The following is a 17,493-nucleotide window of genomic DNA, read 5'->3' as shown; positions in this document are numbered from 1 at the left end:
CCTCATGTGATAGTAAAGTATCATTCCCAATGGGGTGGTATGGTGGCGCAGCAGTAGAGTTGCTGCCTTACAGCGTCAGGTACTCGGGTTTGATCCTGACTACGGGCGCTGTCTGTACGGAGTTTGTACGTTCTCCCCGTGACCGCGTGGGTTTTCTCCAGGTGCTCCGGTACCCTCCCTCACTCCAAAGACGTAGAGGTTTGTCGGTTAATTGTCTTGGTAAAATTGTAAATTGTACCTCGTTTGTGATCGGCGGGGACTCAGTGGGCTGAAGGGCCTATTTCCACTCTGTATCTCTAAACTAAACTAAACTAAATTCATTAATTCAGTCCAATGGGCACCACAGGAGATAATTCCACAACATTGGACTTGGATGAACTATATTGTTAGAACACACTCTGTCATTTCTAAAACTTTTTTTAACACACACCCAGTGCTGTGGCTTTAATATTTACTGTGGAAAATACATTCACAAGTTGTTTTTATCTTTTTGTAACCCATCCATAGATATTTATTGGTGAGATATCGATTGCTCGGCGATCGACTCATCGGCCTTGCTGTGACTGACAGGAGGATTGGCCAATCACTGAGACGTACGGCCGCCCCCTTCGGCTGATGAGCCAATAGCGGCCGTTGTGGGCGGGACTCCAGTCACACCGGAAGCACATGGGGACAAGACAAGTCTATGGGGCAAGTTGTAGATGTGGAGGAAGGAACTGCAAGACATGGTCCAATACCCCTTAACGAGTTGTTTTTGAACAAGGTACGTCTCTGAGGGGAATTTACGGAGATGGTTTAATATTCTTAAAGAATGTAGGAAGGAACTGCAGGTGATGGTTTATAGAGAGAGGGTTTAATACCTTTAAAGAGTTGTTGGGAACAAGGTGTATCTATGGGGCAAGTTGTGGAGATGGTAGAGCTGTTGGGAACAAGGGGCAATTTACAGAGATGGTTTAATTTCCTTAAAGAGTTGCCCTGACCTGGGCACCGGTCAAGACTGCCCAAGACTGGATAGAACTAGTGTGATGGATGGTCAGCATGGACTCGATGGGCCGAAAGGCCTGTTTCCATGCCGTATCTTTCAATTCTGACTACGGGTGCTGTCTGTACGGGGTTTGTACGTTCGCCGTGTGACCGCGTGGGTTTTCTCCGGGTGTTCCGGTTTCCTACCATGTTCCAAAAGACGTGCAGGTTTGTAGGTTAATTTGTTTCCGTAAATTGTCCCTAGTATGTAGGATAATGCCATATGGAGTGATCGCTGGTCAGCGCAGACTCAATGGGCTGAAGGGCCTATTTCCACGCTGTATCTAAACTAAAGTAAGGTCACCATTGAACCTCCTGCATTCCAAGGTATAAAGTCTGACGCGTATTGATTTTTCTCCTTACTTGAACCCCAACAGAGATATCCCTTGTGAAGAATCCAAACTGAAACAGGAAGAATTTGCAGACCATGACTTGGCCGAGATGTTTGCAGCTTCGGTACATTCCCCTGCATTGTCACCTTTTTCTGCATTCAGCAAACCGTCTCCAGTTCAGACACTTGAACATTCTTGGCAGGATCAGTCCTGTGGGACTCGTGCCCGCTGAAGGCGCAATGCGCCCAAGAAAGTTGGGACCTCCACACTGCAGATGGACGGGTTTATCCGTCACGGTCAACAGGTCTCAGAGCAGTGGTGACGGAAGTGGCTTGCGGGACCAAGCCCCGGCGAGACGGGCAGTGTCACACGCCTCGGCTGGGAGTGGAGCTAACTCGGAGGAATTTGGAACTCAAGGAAAACTCTACTCTGGCAGGAGGGTGTTCCGCAAAAGCTCTTCCCAGACGGCGGATTGCAGATACGGTGAAGCCGAGGATCAGGATGAGGAAGTTAATCGTCCGACAGTGAGCCGGAAGCAAGGTCGAAGGAACACTACCTACTGGTACTTCCTACAGTGTAAAAAACTCATCAAGGCTGATAAGGTCGAGAATTTTATTCCACGTTTTTCCTGGTTTTACTAAATGTAATAGTGTAACAAGAGAGGGCAGAGTCAGCAAATTGTTGCACTCAATTTGTGGTTCCTGCGTTTCTTCCTGGTTCGATCCTGCCTAAGGGTGCTGCCTGTACGGAGTTTGCACGTTCTCCCTGTGACCGAATGGGTTACCTTCGGGTGCTCCGGTTTTATCCCACATCCCAAAGACGTGCAGGTTTGTAGGCTCGATTCTAATCATGTATTGTCTCCACCGACTAGTTGGCACGCAACAAAAGATTTTTCACTGTGCCTTGGTACACGTGACAGCAAACTGAACTAAACTAAATTAATTGGCCTCTGCGAATTGCCACAAATGTGCAGGCTAAGGTAAGTCCATGGGGCAATCTACAGAGGTAGTTTAATTTCCTTCAAGAGTTGTCCTGAACTAGGCACCGGCACAGACCCGAGACTGGATGGGAAAGTGGGATAACATCGAACCACTGTGAACGGGCGATCAATGGTTGGCGTGGACATGATGGGCCGATGGGCCTGTTTCCCGAAACTAAACTAATCTCTACCAGCTGAGCCGCTGTGTCAATGTACAAAAAAGGCCAACATACTTTAAACATTCATTGTTGTCATGTGTGTGCAGGCCTGTCTGCTTGTTTGCTGAAGCTCTGGGTCTGTACATTATTTGTTTATTCCAACACTTGCTCCCATGATGGCACGGTGGCGTAGTGGTAGAGCTGCTGCCTTACAGCAACTTACAGCACCCGGGTTCGATCCTAACTACGGGGTTTATACGTTTTCCTCGTGGTTTTGCCCGAAATCTTCGGTTTCCGCCCACACTCCAAGGACATACAGGTCTGTAGGTTAATTAGCTTGGCGGAAGTGTAAAAATGGTCCCTAGTCTGTGTAGGGTAGTGTTGATGTGCGGGGATTGCTGGGCGGCACGGACTCGGTGGGCCGAAGGGCCTGTTACTACGTGTATCTCTAAACTAAACTAAATTGTTATAATCCTCACGATGGTGCCTCATGTTTGCAGTTAGCTGAGGCGTTGGACCTATTTGAGACCCGGATGTTGAAGGAAGAGCGGCTAGGTCCTGAAGAATACAATTACACTGTGCTGATAGGAGGATGTGGAAGAGCAGGTTACCTGAAAAAGGCCTTTAAACTCTACAATGATGTGAGTACCAGATACTGTACTGGGCATCCTCCTTCCTCTGGCTTCACAATTTGTAACTCTTCAATCCCGTCTCGCACCTTCTGCTTTAATCTCTAACCTGCGTTCCAAACCATCCGCCTATCGTTACCCCCCCCCCCCCACCTGTGTTCACCTAGTACCTGCCGCACTCTGTCTTGTCTTTCCTCTCTCCCAGCTTTCTTTCCCCCACCGCTGAGTTCCTCCAGCATTTTGTGTTTTGCCGTTTATCACGGTGACTGATTCAACAACTATAGGACAAGTAGTGTTAGCATTTGAAGAAGGGTCCCGACCCAAAACGCACCAACCATGTTCTCCAGAGATGCTCGCTGACACGTTGGGATTGGAAATGAACTGTTCTTAACACCTGATTAAGAAGGAACTGCAGATGCTGGAAAATCGAAGGTAGACAAAAATGCTGGAGAAACTCAGCGGGTGAGGCAGCATCGATGGAGCGAAGGAAAAGACCTGCTTTGTTGGAAAATGCTTCTTATAAACTCGAAATACAAGCAAGCACATGGATACTTTAGGTATCTGAGATTTCATGCTCCTCAAAACACAAACTGCTGAAGTAACTCGGCGAGTCAGGCAGCATCTGGGTGGAGAAATGGACAGACAATGTTTCATGTTGAGATCCTTCTTCAGACTGATAGGTGGGGGGAGTGGGGAGAAAGCTGAAAAAGAGAGAGGTGAGACAAAGCCTAACAAGTGATGTGTGGATGCAGGCGAAGGGAGACACAAAGAACTGCAGTTGCTGGAGTCTTGAGTGAAACACAAGTGCTGGAGAAACATGGATAGGACAGGTTTGGAAGGATATAGACCAAGCACAGGCAGGTGGGCCCAGTGTAGCTGGGACATGTTGGCCGGGGTGGACAAGTTGGACCGAAGGGCCTGTTTCCACACTGTATCACTATGACTATATATCTCAGTCAGCATGTCTGGAGAGAATGGAACAGGTGACGTTTTGAGTCAGGACCCTTCTTCAGACTTGGGTGAGGGCGGTTGGATTGGGAGGTGGGTGAAGTAAGTGACAAAGAGATAGGGGTTTAAGGTAGACAATAGGTGTCAGATAAGGAGAGGAGGAGTGAAATGTAAAGGCTGAGTGCGGAATGTGGATGGAAGGTAGGGATGGGAAAGAGGGGGGTGAAAGGGAAGGGGGGGGGGGGGGGGGGGGGGGGGGTTAGGATCAGATCAGCAATAACATGTGATTCAGGGTGGCCCATATTTGCCTCTGAAATTAAGTTGACCAACCTTGGAAAAATTGCCCCTAGTGTGCAGGCAGTGGATGTGAAAGTGGGATAACATAAAACTACCGTAAACGGGTGATCAATGGTTGGTGTGCACATGGTGGGCTGAATGGCCTGTTTCCATGCTGTATCTCTAAAACTGGATCAAATCCTGAATATCCCGTCTGACTGGATGCCAGCTGTCCATCTGAGTGTAACCACAAGCTCATCAAATAAAGTCTGTCAAATGCATATGGCAGTCACCATTAGGATCATATTTTTAGCCATCGAGGCCCCAAACATTGCAATTTCTTTAAAACGCTCCTCTTCTTGAAATATGTTCTTCAATTTCCTTGAATGATCTTAAAGCAAACAGTCACAATACTCACTCATTTGGCACAGAATCTGCCTTCTTTAGATACCGGCATTTTATCACACAACAAGGTTAACGGGTTATGAGCGTTTGACGGCTCTGGGCCTGTACTCGCTGGAAAGGCCTGGATAGCGTGGATGTGGAGAGGTTGTTTCCACTAGTGGGAGAATCTAGGACCAGAGGGCTCAGAATAAAGAGACATATCATTAGAAAGGAGATGAGGAGGAATTTCTTTAGTTAGAGGATGTGGAATTCAATTCCACAGACGGCTGTCAATGGATATTTAAAAAAGCGGAGATTAACAGGTTCTTGATTCGTGTAGGTGTCGGAGGTTATGGGGAGAAGGCAGGAGAATGGGGCTCAGAGGGAAAGATAAATCAGCCATGGTACACACAAAATGCTGGAGTAACTCAGCGGGTGAGGCAGCATTTTTGGAGAGAAGGAATGGCCGATATTTCGGGTATCGAGACCTGAAACGTCGCCCATTCCTTCTTTCCAGAGATGCTGCCTCACCCGCTGAGTTACTCCAGCATTTTGTGTCTACCTTCGATTTTACCTGCGTCTGCAGTTCCTTCTTACACGATAAATCAGCTATAATTGAATGGCGGAGTAGACTCAATGGGCCGAATGGCCTAATTCTGTTCCTATGTCTTTTGAACATGAGCGTTTGGCATGTAAATTTTTTTTAAATAATGAATATTTCTCTTTGCAGATGAAGAAAAGAGGGCTGGTCCCCTCGGAAGCCACCTATACTGCTCTGTTCAATGCTTGTGCAGAGTCACCATGGAAGGATACAGGCCTTCAGATTGCGACAAAGCTTCGGGAAGAATTAAGGACCAAGAATATCCAAATGAACCTGATTGCATACCATGCCCTGCTGAAGACACACGCTCTCTGCTCCAATCTCAGGGCCTGCTTTGATGTGGTTCGGGTAAGCACCTGCACAAAAATGCCACTTGAAATCTTTAGTTTAGTTCATAGTTTAGTTTAGAGATACAGTGCGGAAACAGGCCCTTCGGCCCGCCAAGTCCACCCCGACCAGCGATCCCCGCACACTAACACTATCATGACGGGACACAACTAGGGACAATTTACAATTTTACTGAAGCCAATTAACCCACAAACACGTACGTCTTTGGAGTGTGGGAGGAAACCGAAGCACCCAGAGAAAACCCACGCAGGTCACGGGGAGAACGTACAAACTCCGTACAGACAGCGGTAGAGTTGCAGCCTTACAGGTTCGATCCTAACTACTTTACGGAGTTTGTACGTTCTCCATATGACCGCGTGGGTTTTCTCGGGGTGCTCCGGTTTCCTAAAGACGTGCAGGTTTGTAGGTTAATTGGATTCTGTAAATAGTTCCTAGTGTGTAGGATTGAAGTAGTTTACGGGTGACAATCCCCTGGACTGGGTGGACTGAACGACCTGTTTCCACACTGTATCTCTCGAACAAAACGAAAATGATTTTTTGAAAATCTACTGCTGGGACAAGTTATAGGTGAGCACGTTAAACTTCATATGGTGTTGCTGCCTTTCTTACCAGAACGGCCTTGTGTGTTTCTATTTCAGGAAATAGTTCTCAGTGGTCATGAGATTAATGTAGAAACATTCAGCACTTTAATGATGGCCAGCATCATGGACACCGACAATGGCTTTAGGTATTCATTACAGGTAAATAGAACATTTTCTTTTCTGTTCCCTCCCATGGTGGAATTTACAGGATAATCTACCAGGTTTAAAAGCCCTGTCCCACGGTACGAGTTGATTCCAAGAGCTCTCCCGAGTTTGCCCTGATTCAAACTCGGAGATTTACGTTAATGGCCACTTGTCGGTACTCGGGGCTCTCGTGGACTTTTTTCATCATGTTGAAAAATCTTCACGAGTCTTCCCGTGCTTACCTGCCATTAGCGAGTCTTCCCGAGTACCTGCCGCTAACGCTAAGAGACGTCCCCGAGCTCCGACGTACCCGCTACGTTCATTCTCCGTGCTTACCACGAGTTTGATTTTTTTATACTAGGGAGAGCTCTTGGAATGAACTCGTACCGTGGGACAGGGCTTTTAGGTTAGCTTCTTCCCAACAACCATCAGGCTCTTGAATACTTGACTACACTTTCCGCAACTAGGAATTATAGACCATCTCTTGTTGCACTAAGGACGTTGGGGTTTTTCTCACTAATATTGGGCTTATTAATTTATTAAATCTTTTGTTTACTCCATATTCTCTAAGTGCATTGTGTTTACAGGCTTGTCATGATGCTGCAAGTAAGAATTCCATTGTCTGTTGTTGGTACATATGACAATTAAATACTCTTGACTTAACTCTTGAAACCGGAGTTACCAGAAACACACATTTTAACTCTTTAAAGCATATTCTTTAAGCCTGTATAACTACACATAACATTTGCAATGCTCCACAATTTGGCATTTATCTTCCAATGTCTCTCTGAGTGTGTTTTAAGATATTTCCTAAGAAGCTTTTTAGCGTCGGCACATTGGCGCAGGGGGTAGTGCCGCTGCCTCAGGGCACCAGAGTCACGGGTTCGATCCTGACCTCGCATGCCATCAGTGTGGAGTCAGCACGTTCTCCCTGGAACCACATGGGTTTTCTCCAGGTGCTCTGGTTCCCTCCCACAACTGAATGACGCGCAGGTTTGTTGTAGGGGCAGCTTAATTGGCCTCTCTAAACTACCCCTAGTCTGTAGGGAGTAGGTGGGGGGAAAAGGATGATGTAGAACGTGTGTGAGGGGCTGATCGATGGTCGGTATAGACTTGGTGGGCTGCAGAGCCTGTTTTCACGCTGTCTCTCTAAACTAAATCAGTCCTGATCACTCCTCTGACTAACCTGCAGGAAATGACAGCGGGGAATCATGAGCTGAATGATCCAGGCCACCGCTCAGGGTAACAGCACCACCTTGCTGTGCCATTTAGTAAGTGGGAGTGCTGAAAGTCCGATCTTGCCTCTTTGTCCAATAGAGTCGTATAGCACGGAAACTGGTCCCTCAGCCCCACGCGCCCACATTGACCATCAACGTTAGTCCCACTTGCCCATGTTTGGCCCATATTCCTCTGAACCTTTCCTATCCCTGTACCCGTCCAAATGCCTTTTAAATGTAGTTATTGTTCCTGTCTCAACCACGGTGGCGCAGCGGTAGAGTTACTGCCTCACAGCGCCAGAGACCTGGGTTCGATCCTGACTATGGGTGCTGTCTGTACGGAGTTTGTACGTTCTCTCTGTAACCTGCGTGGGTTTTCTCCTGGATCTCTGGTTTCCTCCACCACTCCAAAGACGTACAGGTTTGTAGGCTAATTGGCTTGGTAATTTTGTAAATTATCCATAAGTGGGTGTCGGATAGTGTTAGTGTGCGGGGATCACTGGTCGGAGCGGATTCGGTGGGCCGAAGGGCCTGTTTCCGCGCTGTATCTCTCAACTAAACTCAACACAAACCTCCTCTGGCAGCTCATTCCCAATATGATGGAGACATTTTCTGCCTCCTCTTTCTTCTCAGCGATGTGATGTACTGTTGAGTCTCAGCGGGGTTTATCGAAGTCAGAGTTAATCTCTCTTTTCTGATGTCTTCTAAAGGTCATTCCCTTTTTATCTCAATGGGTTTCCTGGAAAATGAAAGAATAACGTCTGCGTCAGATGTGTTATTGTACTAAATGTCACCGCTCGAGCTTCGAGTGGCAATGGGCGGACATTGTGTGGACGTTGCTCTTTTTACCGCGTTCCCAAATTCAAAGAAACCGATATAAAATCCGACAACCTCCGAAGGAATGGACAGTAAACAATTCTTCAAAAAGGAGAATGCAGCAGATAAACGCAGCTGTGAGCTGAGCAAAGCTGAGATTGTCACAGCGTGAACGGAAAGGTGAGCAAGTCTGGTACACCATGGTCTACCGAGGAAACGAATGATGGAGGCAAAGCATTACGATGGATATTCGTTAAAAGAGATAGCTGAACTTGTTGAGGCTCGAAGTAATTGCCCAGTGCAGCGAAAAGCTGCTTGAAGAATCAATCTGAGAAAGAAAGGATTTACTTTCACAAAAACACATCACACCTACAGGACTCACGGAGAGGTTTAAAATCAATGAAATACTTTTTGCAGTACCTAATCGTCAGATTTCCCCCCCCCCCCCCCCCCCAGCACTCAACTCCACAGGACAGTAAATCCTGCTTTGGTGGTTTTAACCTGCTGTGGACTCTGCTGGGGCAGAACGTTAGGAGAGCTCTTATCTCTCTTCAAATAGCGTGAAGGACTTGCCGAGTTCCACTTGCGATGGGGAGGGAGTATTGATCCAGTGTCTTGCCTGAAATGTTACTTTCTATTTACTTGCCCTACCGAAGTCGACTGAGAATCTGAAGTACACACACCCACAAAATGTTTTAGACTTTAGAGAGACAGCCTAACCCTAACCCTAACCCTTCGGCCCATCGGGTTTACCACTGACCAGGAACTGCAGATGCTGGAAAATTGAAGGTAGACAAAAATGTTGGAGAAACTCAGCGGGCGCAGCAGCATCTATGGAGCGAAGGAAATAGGCAACGGAATAGGAAATAGGCAACGTTTCGGCCTGAAACCCGGAAGGGTTTCGGCCCGAAACGTTGCCTATTTCCTATTCCGTTGCCTATTTCCTTCGCTCCATAGATGCTGCTGCACCCGCTGAGTTTCTCCAGCATTTCTGTCTATCTCCCACTGACCAGCGATCCCCGTACACCAACACTATCCTACACACTCGGGACAATTTACGATTTACGGAAGCCAATTGACCGACAATTGTACGACTTTGGAGAGTGGGCGGAAAGCGGAGCGCCTGAGAAAACCCACGTGGTCACAGGGGTAACGTACAAACTCCGCACAGGCGACACCCATAGTCAGGATTGAACCCAGGTCTCTGGCGCTGTAAGGCAGCCCCGCACTACCTTTGATCGGTCTTTACTGGACTTCATCTTGCATTAAACGTTATTCACATTATTCCCTTTATCATGTATCTGTACACTGGGGATGGCTCGGTTGTAATCATGTGTTGTCTTTCAGCTGACTGGATAGCATGCAACAAAAGCTTTTCACTGTACCTCGGTACACGTGACATTAATCTAAACTCAAACTCAAACAGAAGGGTCCCGAAAAGTCATTTATCCATGTCCTCCAATGATGTTGCCTAACCGCGAAGCTACTCGACACAAGATTCCAGCATCTACAGTTCCTTGTGTCTATTTTAAACTCTAGTGTTTTATTGTAATTTTCTCCTCCCGGTATGATCAATGTTGCCATTGTGGTTCTCGCAGGCTCGTCCATCAGAACATACATCTCGATGTTGGACTCACTTGCCTTTCTTGTGTTCAAGGGAGAGTTAGGTATAGCTCTTGGGACTAACGGAATCAAGGGATATGGGGGGAGAAAGCAGGAACAGGGTACTGATTATGGATGGTACACAAAATTGCTGGAGAAACTCAGCGGGTGCAGCAGCATCTATGGAGCGAAGGAAATGGGCGACGTTTCGGGCCGAAACCCTTCTTCAGACGGAGACGGAGTCTGAAGAAGGGTTTCGACCCGAAACGTCGCCTATTTCCTTCGCTCCATAGATGCTGCTGCACCCGCTGAGTTTCTCCAGCAATTTTGTGTACCTTCGATCTTCCAGCATCTGCAGTTCCTTCTTGAATACTGATTATGGATGATGGGCCATGATCATATTGAGTGGCTCGAAGGGCCGAATGGCCTACTCCTGCACCTATTTTTTTAATGTCTCTCACTCCCTCACTCTCTCTCTCTCCCTCCCTCTCCCCCTCTCTCCCCCTCTCTCCCCCTCTCTCCCTCGCAGATCTGGCGAGAGATGCTCAGACAGGGCATTCGGCCCGATGCCAAGAGCTACAACCTACTGCTGAGGGCTACCAGGGACTGTGGCATTGGGAACCCTACGGTGGCATCCCATGCACTGTTGGGCGACGAGGGTGGAACGTGGCAACTGAAGCAGCGCAGGAAGGTTCATAAGCTCAGAGGTCCTGTCCAGAAACGCGCAGGACACAGCAAAGACCCCAACACTTTGACCATGGACTCGCTGGAAGCGCAGTTGTTCAGCTTACCCTCCGGCGAGCCCCGGGGGACTGCATTAACCTCACGCAAAGACTCTGGAGTTGAGGATGGGCTCGCCAATGCAACTCCACTAGGACCAACTGAACCACCAAACCTCCCATCTAAACGTAGCCATGGAAAAGAAATGTCACCAGGAGAACAACCTTTAGAACTTGTTCCCAGGAATGAAATCCCCCTCATCGATTCAGGCACCAAGGGGTTCCCTCAAAGTAATCTACCTAATCTACTCCACATCCAGGTCAACAAGAAGAACCTCGTCTCTCTGGGAACAGCAAGTGCACCACACGACAGGCTGGCACTGGTCGGATACCTGGATGGTTTTCTAAATCAAATGAAGGAAGATAATGTGGCGCCAGATATTAAAACCTTCACGCTGTTGGCTGATGTAGTAGAAGCAAACAGCCTGTCCGAATCTTCCCTGCTCACCCTCATGGAAGAGAGTGGTGTGAAGCCAGACATTTCATTCTTTAACACCATCATTAGGAAAAAAAGCAGGTTGGGAGATCTGGAAGGTGCTAAGGTAAGTGATTATGTCTTTAGCAGTAGATTCGCACATAAAGAACATCAGGCTGAATCACCCTTTGGCTATGTCCATCCTGACCAATCTGTTTGTTCACTCAGACAATAGATAATAGGAGGTACACAAAAATGCTGGAGAAACTCAGCGGGTGCAGCAGCATCTATGGGGCGAAGGAAATAGGCAACGTTTCAGAACGAAACCCTTCTTCAAAAAAATCAAAAGTAGACAAAAATGCTGGAGAAACTCAGCGGGTGAGGCAGCATCTATGGAGAGAAGGAAACCCTTCTTCGTCTGAAGAAGGGTTTCGGCCCAAAACGTTGCCCATTTCCTTCGCTCCATAGATGCTGCTGCACCCGCTGAGTTTCTCCAGCATTTTTGTGTACCTTCGATTTTCCAGCATCTGCAGTTCCTTCTTAAACACAATAGATAATAGGTGCAGGAGTAGGCCATTCGGCCCTTCGAACCAGCACCACCATTCAATGTGATCATCCCCAATCAGTATCCCGTTCCTGCCTTCTCCCCATATCCCCTGACTCTGCTATCTTTAAAAGCCCTTTCTAGCTCTCTCTTGAAAGCATCCAAAGACCGGCCTCCCCCACCCTCTGCGGCAGAGAATTCCACAGACTCACAACTCTCTGAAGAAATTCTGTCTGAAGAAGGGTCTCGACCCAAAACGTCGCCTATTCCTTCTCTCCATCAAGCTGCCTCACCTGCTGAGTTTCTCCAGCATTTTTGTCTACTTTTGATTTATTCCAGCAGCTGTAGTTCTTTCTTAAACCTTCTTTACCATTCTTCATTTTTGCCTAAAATCATTCTGGACCATAATTTAAATGGTAGATACATTGTAATCAGAGGAAGTGTCCCAACCCAAAACGTGATCTGTCCATTCCCTCCACAGATGCTGCCTGACCCGCCGAGTAACTCCAGCACTTAGTGTTTTGCTCTCACTTAGATTGCCATGCTTACGGTATGGGCTCTTGCCTTGCCGGAGCGGAAAAGACTACAAAAAGTAGTAAACACTGCCCAGTCCATCATCGGCTCTGAACTCCCTACCATCGAGAGGATCTATCGCAGTCGCTGCCTCAAAAAGGCTGGCAGCATCATCAAGGACCCACACCATCCTGGCCACACACTCATCTGCCCGCTACCTTCAGGTAGAAGGTACAGGAGCCTGAAGACTGCAACGACCAGGTTCAGGAATAGCTACTTCCCCACAGTCATCAGGCTATTAAACTCAACTCCAACAAAACTGTGAACATTAATAGCCCATTATCTGTTTATTTGCACTTTATCTGTTTATTTACTCATTTGTGTGTGTATATGCACTCCAAGTGGGTTCGAATCCCGCTTGGAGTGCATACTGTCATTGTGTCCTTGGGCAAGACACTTCACCCACCTTTGCCTGTGTGTGAATGTGTGTGAGTGATTGGTGGTGGTCGGAGGGGCCGTAGGCGCAGATTAGCAGCCACGCTTCCGTCAGTCTGCCCCAGGGCAGCTGTGGCTACAGAAGTAGCTCACCACCGAGTGTGACTGAGGAATGTATGAATAATGCGATGTAAAGCGCCTTGAGTATTCTAGAAAGGCGCTATATAAATCCCATCCATTATTATTATTATATATTTAGTATAATGGTATATGGACACACTGATCTGTTCTGTATTCATGCCTACCATATTCTGTTGTGCTGAAGCAAAGCATGAATTTCATTGTCCTATCTGGGACACATGACAATAAACTCTCTTGAATCTTGACAGAAACTCAACTGAAGCTGTTCAAATTAATTTAATTCTCAACTGTTATAGGAAGCAGACCCAGGCTGGTCTGAAATGTAATTTAGATTCCTGAAGACAACTTTATTTTACTGTTACATACATTACCAATGGCCTACACTCAGTTTCTGTTCAGTATGTCGCTAAGCAGTAAGAAGTTGTTCCCTTTTTACAGTCCAATGATATGTTTATTCTTCAGGCTTTATTACCTGTTCTGGTTGAGCGAGGCTTATCACCAAACATGTACACTTTCTGCAACCTGGCAATCGCCTGCACAAAGGACAGCGATGGATTGAAGCTCCTCCAAGACATGAAGGTAATCGTTTATTATTCACACTTTAAGTACAGTGAAATTCTTCTTTGCATACAGTTCAGTGACAATCTCTACTTTAGACTTTGGAGATTTAGATGCACAGAGTCTTTTAGCCAGAGTAGTGGAATCGAGGACCAGAGGACATAGGTTCAAGGTGAAGGGGAAAAGATTGAATAGGAATCCGAGGGGTGTCGTTTTCACACAGAGGGTGGTGGGTGTGTGGAACAAGCTGCCAGAGGAGGTAGCGGAGGCTGGGACTATCCCATCGTTTAAGAGACAGTTGGACAGGTACATGGATAGGACGGGTTTGGAGGGTTATGGACCAAGCGCATGCAAGTGGGACTAGCGTAGCTGGGATATTGCTGGCCGGTGTGGGCGAGTTGGGCCAAAGGACCTGTTTCCACACTGTATTACCATATGACTTTCTCTATGACTATATAGCACAGAAACGGGCCCTTCGGCCCACCGAAGATTTAATAGGAACCTGAGGGGTAGCTTATTTACACAAAAGGTGGTGGGTGCCTGGAACGAGCTGCCGGAGGAGGTAGCTGAGGCATGTACTATGGCTCCTATATCGTCTTCCCGATGGCAGGAGTGAAATGAGTGTGTGGCCGGGATGGTGCAGCGTCCATTGAGGCTCTCACTTTATTTCAGCTCTCTGGAGTAACCCCCAATGTCAACGTCTACAGCGCCCTGATCAATAACGCAGCCAAGCAGTTGGACTATGTGTATCTTACCAACATCCTGCGCGACATGGCGAAGAATCAAGTGGCACCCAACGAAGTTGTCCTCAAGCAACTGGAGTTTGTCGCCAAGTACCCTCCAAATATTGACAAGGTTTGTGATGAACACTGTAACATATTTTAAAAAGGCCTGGATAGAGTGGATGTGGAGAGGATGTTTCCACTGGTGGGAGAGTCTAGGACCAAAGGTCACAGCCTCAGAATTTAAGGATGTTCCTTTAGGAAGGAGATGAGGAGGAATTTCTTTAGTCAGAGGGTGGTGAATCTGTGGAACTCATTACCACACAAGGCTGTGGAGGCCAAGTCAGTCGATATTTTTACGTTGGTGTTAAATAGATTCTGGATTAGTACGGGTGTCGGGTTGTGGGGAAAAGGCAGGAGATGGGGTTAAGAGGGAAAGATAGATCGGCCATGATTGAATGGCAAAGTAGACTTTGGGCCTGATGGACTAATTCTGCTCCGATCACTTATGAAAAGGGTTATTTTTAAATGTTTGTTTCTAAACCATCTCCTATGCATTCTGTAACCAGGAGATGTGTGGATATTGGCTGAGTTCATTGAATAGTCCTTTGCTCAGAGTCACAGGCAATGTGGCCGTCTCCAGAAATGAACTGTGCGTGCAATTGTGGGCCATAAGCGAGTTCGGTATTCCGACTGCGCGTGACCAGGTCATAGGTCACTCGCCATAAACATTGGTGGTAACAGAGCAGCTGTGTACATACAGGCGGTCGAGTGGCGGTTCGGCAGCGCTTGCTGCGCCGGGGACCCGTGTTTGTTCCTGGCTGCGGATGAGGCTCGGGGTCTGTGAGTGCGCTCTCCCGTCTCCCACTCACATCCTCCCACTCTCTCTCGCTGTTACACCCTGCTCTCCCGCAACCTGGCACCCCCGTTCCTCAGATTAAATATATTTTTTACACATAAATTATGAATAAAGATAAGAATTTATACATAGTTTATACAGCCAGCTTTTTCTTTATGGCGAATGACCTTTGACAAATCCCATGATTCCTTGCCTTTTTCGGAATACCGAACTCGCTTATTGTCAGCCCATTGACCTTATGCTGTCAAAAGGTGTCGGAGAGTTTAATGTGCATTTGCTGAAATCACGTTTAGTCGTTTTGCTGCCTTCACTAATTTTTACAGTGTTCCAGATTTTACAGGTAATTAAGCTGGAAAGGGAATAGTGACAGACTAATAAAACACCCATTCACAGCGAAATATCTCACAGTGGTATACGACTAATGAAGCACTTCTGTTGGGCAATATTGTAGAAAAGGAAAATGCAGCAGATTCCCACAGGGAACCACGACACAAAATTGGCTGCACTGATTCAGCTAAGAATATTTAGCCAGAAGTCAGAAATCCCTTGTCTACTGTAGCAATGATTTAATGTCACTGCAACAGGTAAATAGGACCTCGCTTTTCATCTCTTCCAATCCACATGGCTTTTACAGGAAGACCCATCGCTTAGACAGGTACATGGATAAGAAAGGTTTAGAGGGAATGTAATAAAAAGGAACTGCAGATGCTGGTTTATTCCAAAGATGGCCACAAAATGCTGGAATAACTTAGCTGATCGGGCAGCATCTCTGGGGAAATGCATGGGTGACATATCGGGTCGAGACCTTTTCTCAGTCGGAGGAAGAGTCACCTATCCATTTTCTCCAGAGATTCTTCCTGACCTACAGAGTTACTCCAGCATTTTGTGGCTATCTAAGGTTTAGAGGGATACGGACCAGATGTGGGCAAATGGGACAAGCTTAGATGGGGCATCTTGGTCGGCATGGATGTGTTGGGCCAAAGGGCCTGTCCTGTGCTCTTTCACCCAACAGGACCCTGTCCTGTGTATCAGAAAACTTGGCAGTTACATAAAAGGGAGCAACAGCAAATAATGCAACTGTAATCAGATGGAGACTGCACAAGGCATGTTCTTTTTATGAAATATCCCTACTACTTTATTATTATTTGGTCATTATTTGGCAGCCCACCATAGTTATATTAACATTATCATGATTATTGCAATGGATAGTTTTGTCTCAAATTAATGATGCATTATTATCTTTAGAGTGCTAAATGACTTATTGCATTTGGCTCCAGCTGTTTTATCGACTATAACCAACACTTCTTAGAGGAACATATGGGTTAGGAGGTTGTTAGTGTAGTTAATACTGTTTAAATTCACAAGCTTTGATAAAGGACCCGAGTGAATGATTGATTGAGTGATTGAATTTACGATTTACAGAAGCGAATTGACCGACAATTATACGACTTTGGAATGAGAAAACCCACGTGGTCACAGGGATAACGTACAAACTCCAATAAAAGTTGATTGATTGATTGATTGATGCACTTAACCTGATTTATCTTTTTTTTTCTTCCCAGTATAAGTCAAGAAACATTTATCTTGAAAAAATTGATGGCTTTCGAGGATATTACTATCGCTGGTTAAACTTTATGCCTGGAATGGAAACACCACATCCATGGGAAAAGTACCGACTGAAGAGTAATGTTCGCAAAGAAGAACTAAACCAATCGTAAATACTGCAACTGGAGATGACGGCAGAGGATGATGCATCGGTTATAGAACTTAGTGCAGTATCAATTTGCAGCCTTTCATTTCCGTTGAATTCATCCACCACTGCTGCTTTGTCCCACACAATCCTGGGCAGTGTTATCAAAGTACACAGAGGAAAGTCAGCTCTGTCTTCTTCTTCTTGCGTATGGCGTGCACAGCCTAAAGTTGTAGGACAACTTGTTCTATTTGATCGTGCACGCCAGGCTGATTGCATTAGTCGAAACAGGGCGGGGACCACCTGAAGGTTGCAATCTCCCCCCCCACCCCTCAGTTAGCTCTGTGAAAGTCGAATAAATGGACACTTTATTATTGATTGTGTATAGCTTATGTAATTAAAAAAAAGATCTTTAAATGGATCAGTGTGATGATTGTGGCTACCTAACATAAATTCCTATCTCTAACTGGTGCTGGAAAGCTGCAAACCTCCAAATAGAGTGCACACTATTTCATAGAAATAATTACAGCACAAAAGGTGACCATTCAGCCTGATGACTCCATACTAGCTTTATTACCACAAGACACAGGAGCAGAATTAGGCCATTCAGCCCATTGAGTCATGGCTGATTCTGCTCCACCATTCAATCATGGCTGATCTATTTTCCATCCAAACCTATTCTCCTGCCTTCTCCCTGCAACCTTTGGCACCCTTCCTAATCAAGAAGTGGAATTCCCTGCCACAGAGGGCAGTGGAAGCCAAATCCACTGGATGGATTTCAGAGAGAGTTAGATAGAGC

The 17,493-nt window shown here is 46.5% G+C and overlaps 1 protein-coding gene across 1 annotated transcript; it reads left to right on the top strand.

The window, feature by feature from the left end:
- Window positions 1-627: 627 nt before the first annotated feature.
- Window positions 628-17,115, top strand: ptcd1 (pentatricopeptide repeat domain 1). Its single transcript, XM_033041082.1, has 9 exons — window positions 628-763; window positions 1,401-1,957; window positions 2,993-3,133; window positions 5,460-5,678; window positions 6,317-6,418; window positions 10,568-11,359; window positions 13,328-13,444; window positions 14,096-14,278; window positions 16,567-17,115. The coding sequence occupies exons 2-9, from the start codon at window positions 1,451-1,453 to the stop codon at window positions 16,720-16,722; spliced, it is 2,217 nt and encodes a 738-aa protein (XP_032896973.1). The 5' UTR covers window positions 628-763; window positions 1,401-1,450; the 3' UTR covers window positions 16,723-17,115.
- The last annotated feature ends 378 nt before the right edge of the window (window positions 17,116-17,493 follow it).

This window comes from Amblyraja radiata, chromosome 22 (genome assembly GCF_010909765.2).
Source record: "Amblyraja radiata isolate CabotCenter1 chromosome 22, sAmbRad1.1.pri, whole genome shotgun sequence".
In the NCBI taxonomy this organism is placed as follows: Eukaryota; Metazoa; Chordata; class Chondrichthyes; order Rajiformes; family Rajidae; genus Amblyraja; species Amblyraja radiata.
The sequence above is the reverse complement of the archived record's forward strand: the minus strand, read 5'-3'. Positions and strand labels throughout refer to the sequence as shown.